General features: G+C 38.1%; 3 protein-coding genes across 4 annotated transcripts; 1 reads left to right on the top strand and 2 right to left on the bottom strand.

The window, feature by feature from the left end:
* Nucleotides 1–442: 442 nt before the first annotated feature.
* On the top strand, nucleotides 443–2,311 carry LOC100243092 (uncharacterized). The gene is made up of 2 exons (XM_002271949.5): nucleotides 443–1,133; nucleotides 1,565–2,311. The coding sequence occupies exons 1-2, from the start codon at nucleotides 719–721 to the stop codon at nucleotides 2,053–2,055; spliced, it is 906 nt and encodes a 301-aa protein (XP_002271985.2). The 5' UTR covers nucleotides 443–718; the 3' UTR covers nucleotides 2,056–2,311.
* Nucleotides 2,312–2,818: 507 nt separating this feature from the next.
* On the bottom strand, nucleotides 2,819–15,058 carry LOC100248207 (uncharacterized). 2 transcript variants are annotated; one of them, XM_010658955.3, is made up of 11 exons: nucleotides 14,783–15,058; nucleotides 13,186–13,434; nucleotides 6,028–6,237; nucleotides 5,548–5,628; nucleotides 5,362–5,448; nucleotides 5,169–5,264; nucleotides 4,716–4,769; nucleotides 3,538–4,610; nucleotides 3,382–3,430; nucleotides 3,244–3,283; nucleotides 2,819–3,145 (listed from the first exon to the last, which is right to left on the bottom strand). In XM_010658955.3, the coding sequence occupies exons 2-11, from the start codon at nucleotides 13,426–13,428 to the stop codon at nucleotides 2,994–2,996; spliced, it is 2,085 nt and encodes a 694-aa protein (XP_010657257.1). In that variant the 5' UTR covers nucleotides 13,429–13,434; nucleotides 14,783–15,058; the 3' UTR covers nucleotides 2,819–2,993. The 2 variants fall into 2 exon arrangements, with proteins under 2 accessions (XP_010657257.1, XP_002271945.2); XM_002271909.4 differs by having other exon boundaries at nucleotides 13,186–13,467; nucleotides 14,783–14,918.
* Nucleotides 15,059–15,954: 896 nt separating this feature from the next.
* On the bottom strand, nucleotides 15,955–18,271 carry LOC100253342 (mitochondrial pyruvate carrier 3). Its single transcript, XM_002271878.4, has 5 exons — nucleotides 18,031–18,271; nucleotides 17,417–17,515; nucleotides 17,262–17,314; nucleotides 16,481–16,554; nucleotides 15,955–16,196 (listed from the first exon to the last, which is right to left on the bottom strand). Exons 1-5 carry the CDS (start codon nucleotides 18,083–18,085, stop codon nucleotides 16,148–16,150), a joined length of 330 nt encoding a protein of 109 aa, XP_002271914.1. The 5' UTR covers nucleotides 18,086–18,271; the 3' UTR covers nucleotides 15,955–16,147.
* Nucleotides 18,272–18,822: the final 551 nt, after the last annotated feature.

The following is an 18,822-nucleotide window of genomic DNA, read 5'->3' as shown; positions in this document are numbered from 1 at the left end:
GAAAAGAGGGTTGCATTTCCACTAACTGACGTGGTTAAAAGCCAAAAAAAAAAAAAAAGACAACCAGTCAGCAAAATCTAATGGTGTGGCAAGCAAAGAGGGTTGGCTGTCACGTGCCCGCGAGTGGTTTCAACAGGCATGCAGCGCAGTCCATAACAAGGGCGCATGAAGTCACGAGGGGGTTCCATCCAATTAAGAGACGACACATCATCATGGGCGGTCAATTTGGATAATTCCAATTTGAATAGCCAAAATAAAATTATTCAAATAATAGAAGGAAAATGACTCGCTTGACTATTTTTCTTTTAAAATTATATCCATATCCACTGATCGTATTTAAAAGTATTATTACATGGAATGTATATAATTTTATTCTACGGTAATTATTATATATACGTGGAATATAGGCCGTAGGTTCAACTGAACCAAGCCGTCATAACCGCCACGTTCATAGTCATCGGCAAACAAATGAGAGAGGAAATAACGGCGTTAGGTTTTTACTTCACAGTTGTCGGCGTCCGCATTTTGTCTTCTTGCTTTCTCTGATCAATTACACCTGGAGTGATGCCACGTGTGGGCATCTTCATCCCGTCTCTCCTCTCTCCATAAATTATACTCAGCCATGAATGCATTGATGGCCTCACTTTCTCAGAAATGGATAGAGAGAAGGGACTAGAGAGAGAGTAGAGAGACTGACCTGCAAGCTTTGGGATCAGCAATGGCGATGAGGTTCAAGAGAGTTTCGGCAGCTTTCGATGACGTGGCGCGAGCTCGGCTGTGTGACAGCAGCGGGAGCGATCACTCCGAGGAAGACGACTCGGAGGAGCTGTCCGATCTGGTGGACTCGTTTCTGGAGAGGGACGTGATCGAGCTGCAGGTTGGAGATGAGGACGGGAAGATGGAGGAGGAAAGAAGCGATTTCGACTCGGAGAACCGCTGGTCCGATTCATTGACAAGGGAAATGTTGCAGAGCTTGATCAGTGGAGACGATGGCAACGACGACGGCGATGATGATGTGAAGAGGAAGATTCGTGATGAGCTGGAAGTCAAGTGTCGGAGTTTGGAGAACTGTCAGGCGGAAGGGTTCAAGCGGCGACTGATGACTCTGTTGCGCCGTAGAGGCTTCGATGCAGGTAAAGATAGGACAAGTACTCTAGATTCTTGTTTTTATTTTCCCTTTTACTCGCGTTTGGTTGGTGAGAAAATTACGGAGAAGAGAACAAAAGAAAATTCGTTTAATTTTAATCAAACTTTCCTTCTTTCACATTTTCTTGCCAGCCAAACAGCTGTCATTTAATCATGAAGAATAGCGTATTTACTCCACTGCTGAAAGGTCGGTATGGAAAACAAGAATATCTAGGGACTGATTTTGGATTTGATCAGGTACATAGATCAATAATAGAAAAGTTATGATTATTCATGGCACTTGGATCATGCGGTCCATGATGCAGCGTACGTTGCTTCCGTACGCTGTTCTCAAACTTTAAGATCAAAATGACGTCGCTTCAATGCGGTTTCCATGCACCAACCCTAACATACCCATGCAATAACTCTGATCTTTCAGGACTCTGCAAATCTCGGTGGGAGAAAACGGGTCGGTGTCCCGGCGGAGAATACGAATACATAGACGTGGTAGTCGCCGAATCTCGGTACGTGGTCGAAGTATTCCTCGCCGGAGAGTTCACAATCGCCCGGCCGACGAGCTATTATCAGACTTTACTCCGGCTGTTTCCTTGTGTCATGGTGGTAAAGCAATTCGAGCTCAAGCAGATGGTTAGGCTAATGTGCGCGGAGATGAAGAAGTCAATGAAGATCAGAGATATGCCGGTGCCACCATGGAGGAAGAATGGGTACATGCAAGCCAAGTGGTTCGGGCCCTATAAGCGGACAGTGAACGCAATTCCGACGGGTAAATCTTCCGACTCCAGTGAAGGGCTTGCCGGAAAGGGGTTGATAGGTTTACCGGTGGTGTATAATTGTAGTGGTGAGTTTGTAAGAAAAGTTGGTTTCAGGAGCGGGAGGATGGGCCAGGTGTTGAATGGCATGGAGTTGTAAATAAGTTGTTTTTGCAAGAGCTAATAAGAAAATTGAGTTGGCCTCGTGAAAAATGATCGAGTGTGGGCGTGTTCTTAGCGGTTGATCGGTCGACGTCACCTCCTAGTTCTTATCCAAATTCTTCAGGGCCAGGGGTGACCACGTTTTGAACCGGATAAGCATCAGATGGCTCTATGTATTTATTAGGTTAAATGGATAAGAAAGTTATGCTGGATTTGGACTTTTAATTTGTAAGTTACCGAATGGTCTCCACCTACTGGTTTCGTCTCAAGCTCCTATCACCTTATGATTCACATTTTCACTCAATTCCCTTCCCACACTTCATTGTTGTTGGTCTTCTTCTGGAATCGGTAATATATTAAATAATAAAAAAATAATTCTCCATGACTTTCCCCTTGAATCGGTACAATGTAAAGCTATCAATTTGATGAGAAAACCACCGATTTTATGAACAAAATTTCCCATCATTGGAGATCGATGGCGTACACCGTACACCAACTTAACATATTCTCTTTGGTGCCACCTCATACCCATATGTAGACACGTCACACACAAGCCACATATCAATCCATACAGACTGAAAAGAAGTATCATGAAATTGAAACAAGATGGTTTCATGATAGGTGCAGAATAAGATCAAGAAATCCGATGAATGCCCATGACATCAGCTCCGTCTGATGATTCTACCACAACCTTAAAGTCATCAACATCTTATCAAACTGTGTATAAACCATGATCAGGAAATTGTAATACAGTCTATATGTATGGTTTCCAACATTATTATTTCACATCAATTCAGTTCCCAGTCACAAACAATATTTGTTTGAAATCTCACAAATTCACAATATTAACATTCTATATACCAGTTTTTCACCCATCTTTTGCCATTATAGTCTTATGTACCTTCCAGTGTTCTTTGCATTACACCAACAGAATGACTAGTGAGCCATGCGTGTTTCCAGGGAGGATTTGACCAGCCACAGCAAGCCTGGGTCGTTCCGCTTCATTACTAAGTAGGTTTCCACCTTTCCGATTTCACTGGACACAACATCTTCATTGAAACCGATCAAGAAGAGTACTTCCATGGCAGCTGTGATCAAACAAGCGGAAGAGGAAAAACTATTAGACTTGCAGTTGCATATAGAGCTTTCAATCAAACTAGTGATGAAATATGTGAATGACACATACCTTTATAATTCGCAATGTTCCTCTGAAACGCCGGATTGGCCTGCAGTTTAAAACTAGTTAAGAAAACTAGTAAAAATTTGATGAGGAAACTTAACAGGAAACAGGGACAAACATCATTGCAGGGAATAGGAGGGGCACCTTTCGGAGTCTTCTGAATTTAATCTCATCTGGGTGTTCAATCAAGTTCCTGCAAGAAAATAGAAGTTATTTCGACTTTTAGAAATAATTGGATGCCTTAAAGAAATAGCTAGTCTTAGATGGGAGGTAAAAAGGTTTGAGCTAGGATAACTGTACCTAATTATCTTAAACAGAGTTTGCAGGACTATAGCAGCCTGTGTGGCATTAACTTCAGATCGCAGCATCTCAATGGCCTTTTGCAGGCGATTACAAACAACAGTAACAGGGTCTTGGATTCTCTGCAATTCTTCATCATCAGGATCTGGCTCATCAGTGTGCATTATGGAAGTGTCCAGTGGGTGTACCAAATTATCATCTGGATCAGGTTCTGCCATGACTCCATTTGCTTGAGAATCATCCGGATCTGGTTCTTTATAACCCTTTCTTTGTGGGCATTGATCTTCCATGGTTTTCATCACCAAAGAATTACCATGATCAAGTCTAGAAATATTTCCACATCCCAAACCATTCCTTTTTACTTCAGAATCATCTGGATCAGGTTCATCAAGGGTCTTCATCATCTGAACTTTGCTGTCCAGAGTCTTGAGCAATTGAGAGTTTTCAGGTTCAGGCTCAACCACAAGATGCTGCTTCACAGAAACTTCCAAATCATCAGGATCAGGTTCTTCGCTTGTTTTAGTGCTTGCCAACTTTTCATCGGTTCTTGAATGAGGCACAAACTGTTGCATCTCAACATCATCGGGATCAGGTTCAAAAATCACTTTGCTTTCATTAATTCCAGAATAGAGTTCAGATTCCATGAATCCGCCACTCTCATAATGAGGACAGGGCTCAATCTTCCTTTGATTGTCAGAGAAGTCATCAGGATCAGGTTCATCATCCACTTTCGATTGAGCTCTGTTTGGATTGTTGATATCAAGTGTTTTTTTATATAGAGCATCATATTCTTCATGCATATTGGACTCAGAATCATCAGGATCTGGTTCTTCGTGTAATTCAGCTACTCCCGTGTTGTTAGTGGAAGCATTTGCTAAACGGAGATAAGCAGCAGCCACTGAAGATGCACGGGCACTTTCCAGCTGATCTGACATCTTCCCCCCAAGCTTTTGAGAAAAAATGCTACTATCTCCAGAATAGAACTCCCCTTCATAGTGTTCTGAATGCTGGTGTCCACTCAAAGTGTGGCTTCTTGATTTCGTCCAATCTAAACTAGCAGCTTCTTGGTTAAGCTGCCCAGAGAATATTTTAAATCAAGACAAGGTCCTCAAGTCATGTACATCAAACCATGCATACATAAACATAAAAACAACACAAACATATATACATATTTCTACCTGCTTGTCTAGAGCGTAAAAGTTTGCATCATGTTCAGAATAAACCATATGTGCCTGAGACAAATATAAGAACAAAAGAAGTGTAATGAATGAATGGTGTTTCTTTATTAATAACCATTAATCATGTGTAATTGGAATAGAACTTTTGGAAGGACACACATGTGTGCACAAACGCACACGCACACACATGCACATGCACATGCACACGCGCACGTGCACACGCACACGCGCACGTGCACACGCACACGCGCACGTGCACACGCACACGCGCACGTGCACACGCACACGCGCACGTGCACACGCACGCACACGCACCCACGTGCCCACACCCGCACACGCACGCCTGCGTCCGCGCCCACACACGCACCCACACCCACCCGCACCCGCCCACCCGCACACATGCACGCATGCACGTCACACACACACAATGATTATGGGGAAAATAAAGCTTACCAGTTCATGCAATAGAGTTTTTTTAATGCTCTCATATTTCCTGAAACCCTTGAGGTCATCAGTTCGAAGACGCAGAGAAATCTCCTCTCCGTGATTCTGCAGCAATAAAAAAGAGTTAAAACAAACAAAAATCAAAGGGAAAACCGTGACATATGATTCATTGATTTACTCTCATTCTTAAAATAGCAGTTACCTTGTTGACACCAAGAATGCATTTGGGACTCACACCAACATATCCTACTGGGGCCATCTCAGTCATAATTCCTACCCGCCATCGATGCTTTGGAGAAGCACAATCAAAAGATACTCTTATTAGAACTGGCAGCAAAATATAATAAACTATTATGACTTATTATTTTGATGTTATGTTCAATAGTACCTTGTTCATGATGGCAACAATTCCTGGATCTGCAGCAAGCATATGCATTCTTTTCAATGCCTCTGAAGCTGGAGGATTCAACTGTATACATGCAACAATACAATTAAACGATAATCAGTTCTAGAAACTTGGTCACTTGCATTTGAATTAAAAACTCAAATTGCATTGAAAATGACAAACTCGGAGAATTCTCCTCAAAGCACCTAGAGGGTATATGAATAAAAGGAGACCCAAAATTTTATATATGTATTTACAAGTAGAAAAGAAAAAAATGGAATCCGAATTCAACTACAAATCTATTTTCAGAGGTAAACATGGTTAACCACACAATATATCAATTAAAATGTAACAATAAAAATGAAGATAAAACAAGCTTTGCAATATAAACAGCAAGAAATTCTCTATTAAGAAGGATTACTCATTTTCTGTTTCCTCATATTTCCTTATACAATATAAATAAATGAGCAAACTCAATATTACCACTATTCCTGGGAGCTCAAGTGTTCGGAAATCACAAAAGATATAATTTCCTTGTGGAAGTTTCTGTGGAGTATGGGGCCTATCAAACATTCGCTGCCTCAGTCTCTTTTCCTCTTCTTCAAATCCAGGTATCCTCAAATCCACTTTTGCATTTTTTAGAACTTCATCAACCTCATGTTCAGATACTCCCATCATTCTGATAGACTTTCCCTGAAATAGAAAACACAGAATGAGTGACCTTCAAAGATTCAATTAACCCGTCGGGGTAGCAGCCCAGTTGGTCAGGGCCAATACTAGGAAGTGCAGTCCCAGTAAGTGGCACATAGTCCTAGGTTCGAGTCTTGCCATTGATGATATCCTGAATTTATCTGATGCTGGTTGTTGCGGGGCGATCAGCACCCCGAGGTTTGGGTCTCCATGGAGAGTCCTAATGGCTTGGCCATGGAAGGTTCCTCAGTTATCAGAAAAAAAAAAAGAAGAAAGATTCAATTAAAAATATCTCAGCATTTGTTCAGAATGTCTTTGAAATAACAGAAGGATAAGGTCAAAAAGCAGCATTAGGCTAGCAACTAGGGATAGCTGCCATGCATACCCATAATCTTTCAACGTGATGAAGACTGGATAAAAACCCAGGTCCCTAATACAACCTCCTAGAAAATTTACTGTCACGTGCATTGGCTGCTCTTTTAAAATGCACAGTTAAGGATAAAAACTTGGTTCTAGAAATTCAATTTCAAGCAGTCCGCAGTTAGTTTATGACCATGTTCATACATTATAACATTCAAATTAGCATATTTTCTACCCAGCCTGGAAGTGTAGCACTCAAGGAAGGTTTTTATCTAAGTCATAATTATAAAATTTCCAGCCAACATATTGGGTTCACGTTTGCAGAATCCTCTGTCACTTGCTATTATGACAAAATAGCCCGGATTGGACAAACAAGCCCCGTGACAAAAATAGTTTCATCAATGATATTCTTGGGTTTCAAGAATACCTAAACAACTAAGAAGGCATTTGGTAGACCGACTTAATGACTAAATATGACTTGATGAATTAATTTAAGTCATTAAGCATGTTATATATGTTGGCAAAACAACTTAATTATACTACTTAAAGTCAAAATTAGTAAAGTAACAAGTTAAAGAATCAATTTTTCTAAATTCAAAATAGTTTTATACTCCCATTGCTCAAAATCTCAACTTTTCATCAAGTTCCACCACAACCATCAACTCTTTCCTCCCTTGTTACTTCCTCATCATCTCATTGCTTAATATTAACAAGCAATATGTCAAATTTAACAGTTTAAAAAAAAAATTAAGTTGGTTTACAAAGCTGCCTTACTACTTAAACTAAGAATTAAATAATAAATTCTAAGTCAACAAACTAAGAAAATTCAGATTAAAATCATCTTAAACAATCAAACATAAAGGCTTCATTTGGATACATTTCCTATCTTTTGGTTTTAAAAATAGGAACTTTTATATAAAAAATAGAAACTCTTACACATAAAGTATAGACATATGTAGAAACTGAGAATCCTTTTAAAATTCATTCAAAACTGTATTTTTTACATAAATGGATCCCTATTTAACAAATACACAGAGAGCAAACAAAAAAGGAAAAAATACAAACATGGAAAAAATTAAAATTACACAAATTACCCACAATTAGGGCCTCAATCTTTCCCTAATATCTTACAAATCATCATTCAAAATTATACCGGATTTCCACACTCCCCCTCAAGTTGGATCATAGATATTAATCATGTCCAACTTGCAAATAAAATCTTCAAAGCTTGATTTCTGTAACCCCTTGGTGAAAATATCGGCCAATTGTTCCTTTGTAGGGATATAAGTCATGCAAATAATCCCTTTCTCAAAATTTTCCTTTATAAAGTGTCTGTCCACTTCTATATGTTTGGTCTTGTCGTGCTGAACAGGATTATGAGAAACACTAATGGCAGCTTTGTTGTCACAATAGAATTTAATGGAGAGCTCTATTATAATGCGTAGTTCTTTCGACAGTTTCTGCAACCATAGTCCTTCACACATACCTTGTGCAACTACTTTGAATTCAGTTTTGACACTATTTTTGGCTACTACACTCTGCTTCTTACTTCTCCATGTTACTAAATTCCCCCAAACATAGGTACAGTAGCCTGTAGTAGAGTAGACCTTCTGTCATCTGCTGATCCTGCCCAATCTGCATCTGTATAGATCTCTACCTTCTTACTATCACTCTTCTTAAAGAATAGTTCTCTCCCTGGAGAACCCTTTAGGTATCTGAGGATCTTATACACTGCTTTCAGGTGGCTTTCCTTTGGTGAATGCATGTACTAGCTAACCATGCTTACGGCGAAAGCAATGTCAGGTCTAGTGTGAGAAAGATAGATCAATCTACCTACTAGTCGTTGATATCTCTCTCTATCCACGGGTTTTCCGTCGCTTTCCATCCTGTTTCTTGTCTTGATAGGGGTATCACTTGGCTTGCATCCCAGCATGCCAGTCTCAATCAACAAGTCAAGTACATACTTTCTTTGGGAAATACTAATTCCCTTCATTGATTTGACAACCTCCATTCCTAGGAAATACCGCATTTGACCTAGATCTTTTACCTCAAATTCTGTGGCTAAGACCTTCTTCAACCTTTCCACTTCTCTTGTGTCATCTCTAGTGAGAATGATGTCATCGACATATACGATTAGAATGGTCATCCTTCCATCGTTGGACTGTTTGAAGAACATAGTATGATCCGACTATCCCTGTTGGTATCCTTGGTTCTTAATCACTTTTGCAAATCTATCAAACCATGCTCTGGGTGATTGATTGAGACCATAAAGAGATTTCTTCAATTTGCATACCCTGGTTTCTTCTTCTTCCTTACAGAACCCTGGTGGTAGCATCATAAACACTTCTTCTTCCAGTTTGCCATTCAGAAAGACATTCTTGATATCAAACTGATGGAGTGGCCAGTCGAGGTTTGCTACCAAGAATAAAAGTACTTGTATAATGTTCAGCTTTGCTACTAGTGCAAATGTCTCGGTATAGTCGATGTCATAGGTTTGAGTGAACCCCTTTGCAACCAAATGGGCTTTGTATCGTTCTACTATGTCATCCGCCTTATATTTCACTGTGAATACCCATTTACAGCCCACTGGTTTCTTCTCTTTTGGCAAATTCATCACTTCCCAAGTCTCATTTTTTTCCAATGCCTTTATTTCTTCCATCACAACCTCTTTCCATTCTGGAATCTCCAAGACTTCTTGAATGTTTTTATGAATCTGGATTCTATCAAGGTTAGTTGTAAAAGCACGACACTTTGCAGAAAGAGCATTATAAGACACAAATTTCGAGATAGGATGAAGAGTACATGAACGAGGTTGTTTCGTGAGAGCAATGGGTAAGTCATTTGTTACTTGATTAGAATTGGAGCCATACTCCCAAAGGGTTGGAACTATCACCGGTTCTGACTTTTTTAGTGCTTCGGAGATGAGTGTCTCATTGAACTTTGATTTTGGCCTCCTTGAGTAGACAAGTGTTTCCCTATTTGTCTATAATTCCGTATCTCCCCTTAAGTTTAAGTGTCTTTCTGTATTAGGCGAAGGGGTAGATATAAGGCACAGAGTGGATTCAAACACAACAACATCGAGATAGTCAAAGGTTAAGGGTGGTCTAGTTTCACTCATGGACTCTCCCTGAAGTGAGTAGTAGGGAGCATGCTAAAAAAATGTGACATCTAGGCTAACATGTAGCTTCTGTGAAATTGGGTCATAGCATTTGTAACCCCTTTTTGTGGAAGAGTAGCCAAGAAAGACACATTTAAGTACTCTGGGATCAAATTTGTTCCGCTTAGGTCCGTGAGTGTGGACAAACACGGTAGACCCAAAGACACAAAGTGGAAGATGTGCATCAAGTCTAGAATGAGGAAAAAACTCTTGGAATTTATGGAAGGGTGTGACAAAAGATAGGACCCGACTAGGCATTCGGTTAATAAGATATGTGGCTGTCAATCACCCCAAAATTGTGAGGACATGTGAGATGTAAACAGCAAAGCACGAGCAACTTCAAGAATATGTCTATTTTTCCGTTCTACAACCCTGTTTTGCTGAGGGGTGTCAACGCAAGAACTTTGATATATAATACCATTTTCTTGAAGATAAGTGCTCAAGGAGTGATTGAAATACTCAGTACCATTATCAGTACGAAGAATTTGAATTTTGGTGTGAAATTGAGTTTGTATCATAAAGTGAAAGTTTATGAAGACTGATCGAACCTCGGTTTTATCAGTCAACAAATATACCCAACACAGGCGAGTATGATCATCAATAAAAGTAATAAACCATTTTTTATGGGTCCTATTAGGGGTACGTGTGGGTCCCCATAGATCACTATGAATTAGAGTAAATGGTATGGATGGTTTATACTTAGATTTAGGAAAAGACGCCCGATGATGTTTGGCAAGTTCACACACTTTACACTGAAAATCCAATAAAGTTCTATTTGAACATAGTGAAAGGAATAAATGTTTTAACTACTGAAAACTAGGATGACCCATCCTTTTATGCCATAACAAAAGTTCACTGTCCTTAGGATAAGATGCAGAATTACAAACAGTAGGAGGACACTGTCCAAGCAAATAAATTTCGTCGAAGTAATATAGACCCTCACGTTCCTTAGCACTACTAATCGTCTTCCCCGATGATAGGTCCTGAAAAATACAATGAGATGGTAGGAATTTAGCTGGGCAATTAGACTTTTTGGTTAATTGGCTAATAGACAGCAAATTGCAAGATAAATTAGGTACATGTAGGACAAGGTTGAGAATAATAGACTCAGCAATACGAATACTCCCTTTGCCAGCAACTGGTGACAAAGTACCATCTGCAATTTTTACTTTTAAATTACCGGCACAGGGAGAGTATGTAGAAAATAAATGATAAGCATCAGTTATATGATTAGATGCACCAGAGTCAATAATCCAGGGAGTAATCTAAGACATGGTGCTAAGTGCTGTTAGAAAGGTACCTTTTTGGGCCAAAGAACCAGAGGATAAAGTGGTAGAAGACTGACCAGAGGCTTGGAAATTAGAAAAAAGCTCATATAATTTTGCAAGCTGGTCGGAATTAAAACCCACACTAGAAGTTGACTGACAAATTTCTATGGGTGTTTTGTCTGCCTAGGTTTCGGTGGAGGCCTAATGACTATGGGCTTTATTGGGTTGTCTGGGCTTCCAATCTGCGGGCTTGCCATGTAAAGTCCAACAAGTGTCTTTAGTGTGGCCCAACTTCTTACAATGCTCACAATAAGTCCTCTTGGACTGTCTTGGGCTTGACCCACTAGATCCAGCAACATGAGGCCCACATCCAATAGCAGCATGAGGCCCATGAGGCCCACGGGTTAAAAGGGTTGAAGCCTTAGGCCCAAATGAGAGATCCAGCATCACCCTCCTTCTGCTTTCCTCTCGCCGCATCTCAGAGAAGACCTCTCGGATGAAGGCAACGACTAGCGACTGAGAACCCTACTTTTGACGTCGTCAAGCTTGCGGTTTAGCCCCGCTAGGAACTTGAAGACCCTCTCGTTCTCCATCTTCTTCTTGAAGCGCACACTGTCACTCGTGCACTCCTACTCCTCTTCGCAGTTGAGATCGAGATCTTGCCGCAAACCCAGCAGCTCGGTGTAGTATTCCGTGACTTCCTGATCTCCTTGCTTCATTTGCCAGAGCCGTGTCTTGATTGCAAAGATTTGGGAAGCATTCTCGGCATCGGAATACGTTTCCCGTATCGCATCCCACACAATCCTTTGTCATCGAGAGGAACATGTAAGTCTTGCCAATGGTTGGCTTCATGGAGTTAATCAAGTATGAGGTGATAAAGGAGTTTTCGGACCGCCATTTCTAGGATGCTGCTACATCGGTCGGAGGTGGTCGCCGAGTCTCGCCGGTAAGAAGCCCTAACTTTCCATTTTCATCAATAACGAGCTTGATTGCTTGTGCCCACTCTCTGTAATCCTCACCATTCAATTTTTCAATGGTAAAATGGAGTGGGGAGTTGTCAAATGCATCGATGGGGCCCATTGAGGAGTGTATCTCCGACACTCTTTCATGGGTTGCCGACTGACTGGACTCATGGTTGTTTCCTTTTTGGGCATCCATGGACTGATTAGGGTTTTAGAGCAAAACACCGCTCTGATACCATGTAGAAACTAAGAATCCTTTTAAAATTCACTCAAAACTGTATTTTTTATATAAACGGATCCCTATTTAACAAATACACAGAGAACAAACAAAAAAGGAAAAAATACAAACATGGAAAAAATTAAAATTACACAAATTACCCACAATTGGGGCCTCAATCTTTCCCTAATATCCTATAAATCATCATTCAAAATTATACCAGATTTCCACAACATAACTTATAAATCACTTCAAAAAATTTTAAATTTGAGGCATTAAATTTTTTTTAATACCTCAAATTTTTTAATCAGTTTGTAAAAACTATTACATTTTCAATGTAAGCCTCTAAGAATTATTGCATTTTATACAGAAATTATTACTATTTTCTGTTTTTAAAAATAGAAACATGACGTGTATCCAAAATTCAGTTTTAACAAATGCAACCTAAGACACAACCAAACCCATAAATAAGTTGATCTACCATCGTGCCAATCAAATAAAGCAAGTCCAAAAACTTAGAAAAAATCAGATTAAAATCATCTTAAATAATCAAACATTAAGCTTTAAGAATTACCAAATGCAACCTAAGTCACAACCAAATCCATGAAGAAATCAATCTATCACTGTAACAATCATGTATAAGCAAATCTTACAATTAGGTTGTCTCACTGATGTACAGGGTGTTTTGGAAAAATGAAGCCACTAAGGGTTTATGTTCCAAGACAGAATCTAAAAAAATGCTAAACGCATCAACATCTATAAATTAGGTCTATGTTGAATTCTATATGAGCCAAGATGAACATAGATACTCCGTGACCAAAATTTCACATCAACATATATTAGGTTTATGTTGTATTCCATATGTGCCAAGATGGACACAGATACTCCATGACCAAAATTCCTTTATCTTTTGATGGTGGAGATAAAACAAGACCTCTAATGATCAGAAACGTTTGTGAAATGCATAATAAAAATAAAGAATGGTACCTGAAGAATGGAAGTTTCTTGCAAGCTTAAGTGCATGTGTTCATCAGAAAAAGGGGATAGCAGTTTCAAGCCTTTATTGGATGGCTGTGGAACAATGAGCCGCATAGTGTCTGCTTTGACACCCGTCAATTTCTGCAGTTCATGCCCAAACTTTTTGAGTGTAGCATCTGAATTAGTCTCCACTATGAATTTCTTGCCCCTCCATATAGTGGAGATGCTCAGTGTGTCTTTTGGCTGTTGCATATTTTGCTGCAAGAAGTGACCAAGCAGAAGTAAGACTCCCTGATGACAGGAGCACATTTTATAAGCAATACACTAATCAACTCATTGACACTTCTAGCATTAAATTTCCAAAAGCGAAAAAAGCATAACATCTGAAACAAATTTACACTAAAAAAATTAGAAAGCCCCTTAGAAGTATACTTTATAAATCCAATGCTCTTTGGAGAAGAATTGCAATGATACGAATTCAGAGACAGATAGATGTCCAAGAGGGAGAATTGTGATTCTGATTGGGGTGAGTGAAAGGCTTTTTAACCATGATGGCAATCCAAATTTCTTAAAAACTCTAGATCAGTACATGCTATTACTGGATGGTTGTGTGCAGTTTTATCCACTGTGATTCATGCTTCTCGGATGGCGGATAAAGATAACCTATTGACAATAGTATCAAAATTGACTCTATTTCTCACTGAGAATGCAAATGAAGTTCACCAAATTCATATTTTGATGTTTATATTGTGATAGTGATGACATGAGCATTTTCTTTTCGTATCCCAAAGAGAAACACATAATGAACACTAATAAAACCGATTCATACTCTTCCATCATCAAGATAGAAGATATCTTTAAAGGCGACGTTAAGTGCTTGTTCCATAAACACCTTGATCACAAAGCTGCTCTATCATAAGTGGCGCACAGTTAGCAGATTCTAATGTTCGGGAACACACATGGTCGAATAGAGCACATGGATTCACCCCAGAATGGAAAAGGTAGAATTTCACATATGTTGAATCAGAAAAAGAACATCATTGATAGAAATTCAATCCCAAGAAGGCATCTACAGAATAAGCCCTTCACAACTTTTACTAAGTAGATATAAGCTAGAGCCATGGTTTGCCAACAGCCCAACCAACCTGCTCGAAATATTAGTACTTTCTTCCTTTCCACCCTCTTACCAGAATTTCAGAGACTGACCCTAGTACCCAAAATCTTCAATCCCACTGATCCAAATCATAACAGCCAACAGAAACGCAGATAAAATTTAATCTATAAGACAAAGAATCATGCTAATAAGTTCCCAATACAATTTCATTGAAAATAAACCCCAATTCAACTGAAAGCCAGAAAACAATGATACTGATCAAACCCTCACAAAAGCCTATAGCCATATTCCTTTGCACACCCAAATCCGAACAGTAGAAAAGAATTTCAAAACAAAAATCATCAATTTACAGGGCATAAACATACAAACTTCAAGATAATATTGATTGCCTTCAAGAATTGCTTCCCACATCAATTACAATATAATCTTGAGAATTACGAGGAAATGAATGATTATTAAACAAACCCAGAATGAGAATTTCGAAGATTTTACCTCTGGTGCTGTTCTTTGTCCGTCTCTGTCTCGCTCCCGAAGAGAATTTTCCGAGGATTTAAAATGATGACACAATTATTCTTTTTAGGCCTTGGGTTTTCAGTGGGGATGTGTTAAGATTTAAATTAAATGAATATATAGAGAACCGCAATTTTATAGGACGGTCAAGCCCTTATGCAAGGGAAGCGGTGCATTTTAGTGTTATGAAATAGTGTTAGGCTAAAGTGAACGGACGGTGGAGCTACGCATGTGCTGGCGTTTACGAATGACGAAAAATATAGAATAATCCAGAAGGAATGGGCGCAAAGTGTTTGGAAACACTTCTATTTATGTCCCTTTTGGGTTTAAGGCTATCCATACATTCGAGAGAGAGCCCATTCACTTGGAAAGGAAAAGTCAACTTAAAAAGATGATAAATTTCCAAAAATACTTCCTATTTTTTATATGGGTAGAATTATTTTAGTTATATATTAAATATCATATTATTTTTATTGATGATTTTTTTAAAGATTTTTAATTTATTTATTAATTATAAAAAGATGATGTTTTCAAAATTTATAAAATTGAAATTGAAAATCAACTTAATGAATTAAAAACATGAAATCTAATAGATGTAGAATCTATAAAAGGCCCAAAAACAAATTTTTTATTATTACACTCGCACTTAATCATATAGATATTATCTACTTTGGGTTTAAAGAGGCATGGACCATTATAAATGGTATAAGAGTTGATTTTCGACTCCGATGTAAGGATTTATTTATGAAGACATTGTGTCTGTATGAGAGTTGTTTATAATGTCTTGTATTCGATAAGGGAGAAAGTTTCTCCTACTATATGTATAAATTCCTTTTATATGGGGTTTGTTTGGCCCATGAGGATGTCTGTTTGTTTGATCTAGGAATCCCATGATGTTATATTTACATGAGGAGCGATTGTGATATCCCATATCGAATAAGGGAGAAAGTTGCATTGAAGAGTGATTGTGATATATTTATATGGTTGGAAGCAGATTGTTAGAAAAATCATCTATATACTAATTTTTTATAAATACCTATGCAATGAAAATTTCATTCCAAACATAACCCAAATATAATGCTATCTTACGAGCTTTTAGTTTGAGTCAAGTCCATGTCACTCATCAACTGCTTGCCATTATATGATTATTTTTTTTAGGGCAATAACAAACCATTCACATTATTGCATTTCTACAATAGAGTCTAGATTTAAGTCTCAGTTTCCAAGTGGTAATGCTCATAGAATTGAAGAATCCAACAGAACTCCAGGGAGACACAGGATTCCACTTATTCAAGAAGGCAGTCATCCAAAGTGGTCACAAATCTGATGCGCCTCTGAACATCTTCTTCAGCATTCTTTTGCCATAGCTGCCTCTTGTTTGGAAAATACATCATGCCTGAAAATTGTTGAAATCAAGTATTAGGAGCAAAGACTTGCCCATAAAAAAATAAAAAATAAAAAATAAATAAATAAATAAAATCCCCATAAAACATCTAGTCAATCATATCCTCTAGTAAATGAGGCAATTGAATCTTCTGTATGGAAATGAAGTATTCGAATTTAACGATGCAACATGTTAAGATCCCAAAAAGGATGGTTAAACTGATCAGGTTGCTGAATTTTAATGGTGTCTGCATACTAATATGCTAATGGTTTGTACAACTTAAAAGGGCAACTTACTGAATTTTACGTCCAAGTTGGTACATTCCTGTCGCAGCCATTCCAGCACTCACACTGAAAAGATTCCAATTCTTCTGCAATCTCAAAACCATACACCAAAAACATTAAAATCAATTGCAAGCCACTCCCCATGTAAATTCCATGTCTAATGTATGTAACGACTTGCTCCCAATTGTGTAGATATTGTTCGATTTGGATCCAAAGGGACCCTCACGACTTTAAAAGTCATCTACAAGGTTAAAAAGTCCATACTTATATAATGCGTATCTCACAGGATTACGGGACTAAACAAACGAACACTCTTACGGGGTCAAACAAACCCCCACACTGATGATGGAGATCGGCTCTAATAAGAGGTCTGCTCCCAACTGTGTAGATATTGTCCGCTTTGGATCTAAAAGGCTCTCACGATTTTAAAACACGTCTTCAAATTAAGAGAAATTCATACTTATATAACACCATGAACTTTTCCCCCCATCCGATGTGGGATATCACAATGTAATATGTTTCTTTTAAAGATACGAGGAAGAATAGGATACATCCTATAGAGTGAGGGACTCATGATTCAAGATGTGGATATCCAATAATTATATTTGGTTTATATCATCTATAGCAGTGGATGTAAGCATATTTAATCATACCCCGATAAAACCCGTGTATCTTTGTGTGATCTATTTTATCTTTGTATTTTTAAGATCGTGTTCTAATAAAAGAAATACAATGGAAAAAATTCAATATATTAAATATAATTTTCTTCAAAGAGTACTTGAGATGAGCTTACGGGTGTAATTATTGTGCTGTACCTTGACCAGATGATTCCACTGCCTGCGATGGCTGGAAACCGATGAACTGGGGGTGGTAAGTGGCCATGCCCAAATATGTATATGGTCAAATCCTACACTGGGAAAGAAAAGAGATGATGGGCTGATCACATACCAGTTTGCTGCGGGTAGGAGAGCTGTTCAGCTGGCGTCCAAAAGTCATAGATATTTGCAATGCTGACTCCCCATTTGAAAGTAGGGGCCCAGAAATGGACTGCAATGGTGAAGAAACCCACTTGAATTGAGATCGACATTCTTTCATGGGTAAAAGATATTTAACTTCAAAACCTCATAGCATTAGACTGCTTGACCAAATAATTTTCCATGAACCAAATCCAAACTTTCAAATACTTCTTGGTATGGTCTCCTCCAATTCAAGAGGAGGATATTTTTCATCAAATTAAGTGTATTTGTTCTAGTAGTACTGTTCTTTTCCTCTGGATCCTGGCTTAACCCAAATCAAATTTGACATCTCCATCATGGTCATGTGAGTAATTGATGCAAGAGATGGTAAATAACCCCTGTTTGTCTAGACGGAAAAAGCATTTTCTATGAAAGAATACTTGTTTCCTAATCCAAAGAAACTTGAGAGAGCCATGATAAGCTTTCTATACAGGTCTGCAGTAAAATACCCATCAAGATTCTTGGAGCCTAAAGGAAACAGAAATCCAGGAGATCATCTATACATGTTGAAAGAAAAAATGAAAGTACAGCTCAGAAGAGACAAACTTGTTTTAGGCCCTGCAGGATGGTTCCAGAAGGCTTGAAGCTTTGAAGCTGCCATGAAATCTCTCTTTTCTTTCTCTTCTAAGCCTGCAACAAAGACAAAGTGTATTGAAGGATGGTTTATGCTGGAATTTGATCTTCTCCATTTGAATTAGTGTTCCTGGTATGAGTCTGTTGACTTTGGCATGTTTTTTTTAAACTACAAAGACGAATCTCCCCACTTTTAATCCTCTTTTGATGATTTTATATTCTAATTTATGTTTTTATTAAATATTATATCCCAATATGCTTCTCTACGTGTGTCAAAATCCTTGAGCTTGATAATGCCTTACCATTCTGTCAATTTCTCATATGTCCAAATGTTTTTTTATAAATTATCTGATTTTATGAATTATTTAGTTCATACTTAAAATCGGAACGGTTACGTGCATATTTAGATCTCATTATTTTATATTAATTTCAATCTTATTTTTGTTATCTAATTTCATTTTTTTATATCTTAATTTCATTGTTTGCATACAATCTCATTTTTTTTAACATGATCTTGTTTTTTGTATTCTCATTCAACGGTTCAAATTTTATCATACATTTTCACTAGTCAAGATGAAAAATTCGATAGATACCTTTTTAATATCTTATTGATATGGTACATATTTAAAATTGTGATCAATTAGATTATGTCGTGTATATATTTAGATTTCATTATTTTATGTCAAGTTTTACAATTTAGATTTTATCGTGCAATTTCAATGATGGAGATGAAAAGTTTAATATGTAACTCTTTAGTGCCTTAAA

This window comes from Vitis vinifera, chromosome 12 (assembly GCF_030704535.1).
Source record: "Vitis vinifera cultivar Pinot Noir 40024 chromosome 12, ASM3070453v1".
NCBI classification, from domain to species: domain Eukaryota; kingdom Viridiplantae; phylum Streptophyta; class Magnoliopsida; order Vitales; family Vitaceae; genus Vitis; species Vitis vinifera.
Note: the sequence above shows the minus strand (reverse complement) of the source record. Positions and strands in the feature narration are given on the sequence as shown.

Bases quoted from the DNA above. Each gene is read 5' to 3' on its own strand.
- LOC100248207 (XM_010658955.3), bottom strand. From the start codon at position 13,428: ATGCAACAGCCAAAAGACACACTGAGCATCTCCACTATATGGAGGGGC. The intron at 5,629-6,027 runs GTAATATTGAGT...GCATGTATACAG, and splicing joins TTGAGCTCCCAGGAATAGTG to TTGAATCCTCCAGCTTCAGA. The intron at 5,449-5,547 runs GTACTATTGAAC...GCTTCTCCAAAG, and splicing joins TTGTTGCCATCATGAACAAG to CATCGATGGCGGGTAGGAAT.
- LOC100243092 (XM_002271949.5), top strand. From the start codon at position 719: ATGGCGATGAGGTTCAAGAGAGTTTCGGCAGCTTTCGATGACGTGGCG. The intron at 1,134-1,564 runs GTAAAGATAGGA...CTGATCTTTCAG, and splicing joins CCGTAGAGGCTTCGATGCAG to GACTCTGCAAATCTCGGTGG.
- LOC100253342 (XM_002271878.4), bottom strand. From the start codon at position 18,085: ATGGCAGCTTCAAAGCTTCAAGCCTTCTGGAACCATCCTGCAGGGCCT. The intron at 17,315-17,416 runs GTATGTGATCAG...ATCGGTTTCCAG, and splicing joins CTCCTACCCGCAGCAAACTG to CCATCGCAGGCAGTGGAATC. The intron at 16,555-17,261 runs GTAAGCTCATCT...TTGAGATTGCAG, and splicing joins ACAGCACAATAATTACACCC to AAGAATTGGAATCTTTTCAG.